This window comes from Molothrus aeneus, chromosome 8, assembly GCF_037042795.1.
Source record: "Molothrus aeneus isolate 106 chromosome 8, BPBGC_Maene_1.0, whole genome shotgun sequence".
Classification (NCBI taxonomy): Eukaryota; Metazoa; Chordata; class Aves; order Passeriformes; family Icteridae; genus Molothrus; species Molothrus aeneus.
The window spans coordinates 33,094,534-33,100,780 of NC_089653.1; the positions used below are offsets into that span (position 1 = coordinate 33,094,534).

The following is a 6,247-nucleotide window of genomic DNA, read 5'->3' on the forward strand; positions in this document are numbered from 1 at the left end:
CAGTCTGGGGATGAAACTGTTGGCTAAAGCTCTGGAAATTCTGACTCTGGAGCTGTCAGGCAGGCTGTCTTTACTTCGAGAAAATGCAATTCTTTTTAATAGCACTATGTTACTTGGCTTTTTATTTGGTTTTACATTGTTCATTGATGTTTTGGATTTTGATGTATTGTGTAGCACCCCAAGAACTCTAAGAGGGGGAACTCCATTAAAAAAAATGAGTTTATTATTTCAACATGTGCCAATAAACATGCTACACGTTTGGGGAATCTAATCCCATCTATTTTGATGGCACACAAAAAGGCCTTCAGCCACTGCATGCTGATAGCAAAAAATGCATCTGTTCACTGAAAGGCAGAAATGTCATTTTTAAACTGAGTTCATGTTCAAGGCAGCTCTTACAATGCAGGGAATTCTAAGGGTCCAGGGTTTATTTTTTCCATTTATCTTGTAAAAAAAGGAAATTATCTCATAAACTTATGATTTTTTTTTTAGTCAACTTTATTTTGCATAGCAACAAGCTTATTTGTAGGATATTTTAGGACACATAGCTTAGCTTATTATTTTATTGATATTAATGGAAATGATCCAGAAGAGGAAAACACATCATCTGGAGGTCTGACTCTAGGTGTGACTCAACTGCCTGCCACATCCTAACATCAGGGAATATTCTGGGAGAAGAGTGCTTGGAGGACTGGGTTTGAATTATCTTCCTTGGGGACATGCAACTATAAAATCATGAGCTCTTTTTAAGATCCAGTCCACCCCAAACTCAAACCTCCATGCAGCCTTTCACTTCAGCTCAACTTTTTTTCCCCCTTACATCCATGAATCAAATTTTTAAGTGCACAAATATTGTTCACAGCACTCCTTCTTTTTTCACTTCTACAACTGCTGTGCTTTTACCAAACAGGACACTGATTTTGCACAGCAATCTAAAGCACAGCTTCTTTTTTATCTGCTTTCTTTCTAATGGCTGGTCACCTGCCTTCTCAGCCATGAAACCTTTCCAAAATGTTTCTCTCTTGCCTGAACACACAGGGGTTTGGCTCCCTGCTGTGGTAACCCCTCAAGGATCCAGGTCCATTATGCTCCTGTGTCAGTAGAGGTGCTGTCAGCTGCCTGAGGTACAGCCCTGCCACTGATTCAGAAGCTGAAGGAGCTTTTGTGTCAAGATGAGGGTCAACCAGTATCAGGTAACACAAGCACAATCCCTATCTGTGTTCTAGCAGACATATGTCTAAAAGTATGCACAATCTTGTTTTTCCTTGTAATGCTCCTCTTCTTTAAAGGTTTTCTAGAAATATGTTCTCAGAGTAATATCAGGTAATGAACTCTCAATGTACTGCCACGTGCACTTCACTCAAATGTTTATTCCTCCACCGTTGGTCTGAGTGGTGAACAGCTCACATTTGCTCGGTGGGTGTTCCAGAGGTGTTCTGCTGATTAAGATGTCTGGGATGGCTTCAGGGCTTTCTCATCCTCAGGAGCAGCTTTGCTGGAGCTTTGCTTGTGGTCGCTGTGGCTCTGGCAGTGGTGTTTGGGGTAGCGCCTGTGGGACTGCTCCTCCTTCCCGGGGCTCTGGCCCGACACAAACGTGCTCTGGTACACGGTGACGAAGCCCTCGCGGCTGCTCCGGCCCGGCGCGCGAGACCACTCAAAGAAGTTATGGGAGTTCTGTCTCTGCTTCTCTGGGTCCAGCTTCCTCACGCCCATGCCCTGCAGGAAAAAAAAAGGAAACTAAAATTCATGCAACCATATGACTTCCAGTCACAGCTTCACAGATGAATCTTGTAACAGTCACTGCCCCACTGGGAAGTGAACGAAGCTGTTACCGCAGTGACTGCAAGAACTCACGGTCGACCTTTAGCAAGTTAAAAATAATATTGTCAGACTTGCCTGTATGAACATTTTTGGTTGCATATATAATGGGAAATCTGCTGACCTTCCACCTCTCAGAGCTAATAAACCACTTTTACTTTGCATTTCTGTAGCACACCAGCTACTCAAGGCTATTTAGCTCGGCTAAATTAATCTTCAGAGGCACCCAAAGAAATAGGTTAATAATTCTAGGTTTGGACTGCAATAAAGAAACTGATACAGACCATGAAATCTGAATCTTCAGTGCTATCCCTTGTGTGTCCAAACACAGAAAGACAGAGCCTGATTTTCATACTCCACAGCTCACAGGAAATCTAGCTGGAATTATGGTTGATCAGTATCTCTAAAACAATGAGACACTGCCCAAAGTGCACAGAAATTGAGGTTACTCAGTGAATAATGAATTCCAAAAAGTCTAGGCCTGACAGAGCCCAAAATCAGACAAACTCCCTATATCACGATTCACTGCTTCCTCCTTTACTCATTATCCTGTGAACTGCACTATTTCTTTTGCTGCCTGGAATAATACCAACAATCTAAGGGGAATGGAAGCGTTGCCCACAGAGAAAAGCCCCAAAAAAATTTTAATTCTAGTCAAAGTTGTGGCTTCTGCAGCATACATTTAAACAGGTGTATTGTAAAGAATTCAAAGAATGCATTCTTGAGATATATTGTGGGTATCCTATGGATTTTGTTTAAATTTATGATAAAGATGAGTCTGAACCAAATATTTGGGACCGCAAATTAGAAGTTGCTGAGATATCTACAGAAATTCATTGCAAGGCAAATCACTTAGAGCAGACTAATAGGACATTTAACTGGGTACAAAACCAAAACAGGAATATTAGAAAATATCAGAAAATGTCAGAGACCCAAATCATGGCTTTTTGCTTCCCTTTGAATCATACCATTCTCAATGACTGTATGTGCTGCTGCACATCTGTGACAGTCCCACAGATGTTCCAGCCCTCTACTAATAAAAAGTGTATTTTTCTTTGCTATTTACATTTTTCTCTTCTCACAGTTTTAGCATCTATTTTCTCTTTTTTTTTTTTTTTTTTTTTTTTTAGGGGACAGAAAAGATGCTGTGTTTAATCTCTGGCAGACCAATAGATCTGAAGTTGCCTGATTTGTCACAGTGCTGGGTACTCACCAGGTCAAAATACTCGACTGCATTGCATATGTCATGTCTGTTGTCATGAGAAGAGAATGGGAAATTGTTGTTTCCTGCTTTCTGCAAGAAAAGAAATTATAGTAAAAAAAAGAAGAGAATTTTAAACTCTGTTTGGAGTCTATTAGTCTTTATTCTTATATTGTGAGATTACAGCTGCCTTTGTTCTAGAACAGAAGTCATATTCCTATATTAAATATTCACCTGCACATGATTTTATAGCCATAATGTGGACTTTTAATTTTTTTTTGTAATAAAATGACCAGGAGGATTTGCTGAATATATACATGATTAATATAAAAGTGCGAATTTTCAAATAAGAAATGATACATTCTGTCTGCAAAGCAGCAAAATGCTAGATATATGTCAGGATTGCCTTCCTTGATTTAGCAGTAGGCCTAGAGCTAATTAAAATAAACTACAAAAGGGACCTCAAAACTGAATTAGTCTGTGATTTATGAACTGAATGTCATGGACACTGCTTGTTGCAGGGGAAGCCGAAGAGGTATTAATTACTTAACTAATTTATAATCTCATTCTTTAACAACATAATGTTCATCCAGTCTCTAAATGAAAGCAGAGTTTCAGAAGAAAAGACAACTGCAAAAAGTGCTATTTTAGAAATACTGAACATATCTGACTTTTTAAATGTTATCAGTGCAATATCCCAACTGTGATATTCCACTCCAAACAGAAAAGGAAGTTTTAATGTGACACAGTCTAAAAGAAATGTTTCAAGAATAGGGGAACCTGAATGAGTTCTAAAGATCAATGTGACTGGAGGCCTGATCCAGCAAGAAGATTCACAAAATGTGCCTGCACAGGGTCAGCTCCATGGTCAGATCTCAGGATAATTGGTTTACTAGGCAGGTTCTCTTCCCTTTTTTTAAGGTATATTTACCAGTTGATAAAACCTACCCTTTTCAGGCAGTGGCTAAGGCCAGATGTTCCACAGAAAGGTAGATGTAATATTAACACAGTGTATATACTCATGTTAAGTATAATCTCCTTTTCATAGTCCCAAGCTTCCCTTTTAAATATTCCTTCCAAGCCCTTCATTTCTGCCCTTCACTATAGCAAAACCAGTGAAATGAACCCACTGTAATTGCTGTGCTTATAGAAAATGAAAATAGAAAATGTTCGGTGCCCAAAGCGAGTGGGTAAAGCAAAGCTCAGTGTGATGATAAAATAAGGACATGAAAAGGTGCTTACAACACTGCAACTTTTTAAATACTTGTGATTTTTAAAAATACTGTATTTCCTTTCATCACAAAATTTTTCATAAGTCCCATTTTTAATCAAGCCTTAAAAATGTTTGAAATGAGGAGCTTCCAACTTTTTAATGATCAAAAAGAGCACTCCTTTGTGTGAATATACTGAATTTCCAACATTCATTGCCAAACAGCTGATCAAATGTCCATTAAACCTTCTTTACGCACAGGCTGTGGGCTGAGATTGATCATAATGTATTCGGTGTCTCAATAATAAAAATCAGCAGTAATACAGCAGGACTCGGAGCAACTAAAATTATGAGTGAATAACAGGGAAATATGTTTCTTCCGCCGCACAGGCAGCAATCACTCCATCCCCCGAGGCACAAAGTCTGCCAGCCCGCTGTGACTGCTCCGCTAAGGACCCCGAGTGCTGCTCTTACTCACAACTTAGCGAGTGACAACTTGCAAAAGAGCTCCGAAAATCGGCTGTGCTGCACAGGAACTCACCTGCACCCGAGCTTTGTATTGCAGCGGCATCCTGTGTTCCTGGCCCACAGCGGCTACGGAGTTCAGGACATGCTTTAGTGAAGCGCTTGTTACTGATTCCAGCTCGCCCAGCTCCAGTCCGTCGTGAGTGAACTAAAAAATAATGAAGATTATGAGCCTTTAAAATAAAAGCCAGCTGGGAAAAAAAAACCCAACAAAACAAACCAAAACCAAAACAAACAAAACCCAAATAACAAATAAATCTGATCAGAAATGTGGGCAAAATGGTATTTTCCCGTTTATTTTTTATTACTTGGATTGCAGCAGCACCTAGTGGCGCCTGGAAAAATGAGGAGTCTCCTACACACAACACAAACGCTACCATAAAGACGTTCAAACGTAGATAAAACAACCAGACAAGAATTTTAGGAATCTTCAAGACAAGAATGTCCAGGAACTTTCTGAAAACTGTTCACACAGCAATAACCACCAAGGAAAACAACGACCTTCTAACCCCCCTTCCCCACGCTACTCCTGCTGTAGTACAAGTTTGAAAGCACAAAACTTTTGGGAACAGCTCAACCCAACATCAGGCCAAAGGGTTCAGAGAGTGAGGAGCAGCCTGTGCCAGCAGTGTCACAGTGCCCTGGGATGCCAACATGTCCCAGCCCAGCGTTTCTGATGGGATCACAGCGTTCTCCTGGAGGCGAGAACTGAGGCAAACCTTGGCTGGAGCTCTCCAGAAGAGAAGGTAAATCAACCAGGGCTAACTATCAAATAAGAGACCTCCAGCATTGCTGGAAAACTTTGTGTGTGTGTGGGGGGGGGGGGGATGAAAAATCCAGCCAGGGTTGGTTAACAAACCAGAACTTTTGCACACTGAATACGTAGGACACTTTCCTCGTAAACCTCAGGAATGGGAAGACTCATTCCTGACTAGAGGACAAAGCCACCCTTAGCACGGTGCTTTTTCTGAGAGTTTAGGGATCAAGGAGCCCTGTGGGGGACACGGGGGCTCCTGCTCGGCCCTTACCCAGTCGCTACTGTGGCCCCCGCTGTGCTCCGGCCCGTCCTTAGCCATGGCTCGATGTCACTGCCACTGCGGTCACTCTGCCAGCGCCACCGCGGTTCCCTGGAGACGCGCTCGGGGGAAGGCCGGGCTGTGGAACCTCCTCCCCTGTGACCTCAGAGCCCTCCCGGAGATCCACACCACCGGGAGCAGCGCTGCTGCTGCTCCTGTGCTGCAGGGCAGAGGGGAATAACAGCTCCTCGGAGGATTGAATGCTGGAAAGAAATCAGTTCTGCACAATCGCTTCAGCGACACTTGACTGCCTGAATAGGAACGGGTGGGGAAAGGAGAGCTGGTTTTGAGGAAAACCCAAAGGAAGTTAGAGAAAGAATTTTTAAGATGGAATTTCCTCCTCTTTTGAAAATGGCTTTCCACATATACACATCTTAATTGAACACACCCCCAATATTTACAGAAAACCTGGCTGCG

The 6,247-nt window shown here is 42.0% G+C and overlaps 1 protein-coding gene across 1 annotated transcript; it reads right to left on the reverse strand.

Annotated features, from left to right (window-relative positions):
- Positions 1-203: 203 nt before the first annotated feature.
- On the reverse strand, positions 204-5,884 carry TEX36 (testis expressed 36). The gene is made up of 4 exons (XM_066554810.1): positions 5,783-5,884; positions 4,771-4,902; positions 3,032-3,112; positions 204-1,716 (listed from the first exon to the last, which is right to left on the reverse strand). The coding sequence occupies exons 1-4, from the start codon at positions 5,828-5,830 to the stop codon at positions 1,444-1,446; spliced, it is 534 nt and encodes a 177-aa protein (XP_066410907.1). The 5' UTR covers positions 5,831-5,884; the 3' UTR covers positions 204-1,443.
- Positions 5,885-6,247: the final 363 nt, after the last annotated feature.

What these genes read in the sequence shown, in the direction of transcription:
- TEX36 (XM_066554810.1), bottom strand. Translation starts at nt 5,830, where the DNA reads ATGGCTAAGGACGGGCCGGAGCACAGCGGGGGCCACAGTAGCGACTGG. An exon ending in GGGGCCACAGTAGCGACTGG is followed by an intron (nt 4,903 to 5,782) that starts GTAAGGGCCGAG and finishes ATTATTTTTTAG; the next exon opens with TTCACTCACGACGGACTGGA. An exon ending in CAGTCGAGTATTTTGACCTG is followed by an intron (nt 1,717 to 3,031) that starts GTGAGTACCCAG and finishes TTTTTCCTGCAG; the next exon opens with GGCATGGGCGTGAGGAAGCT.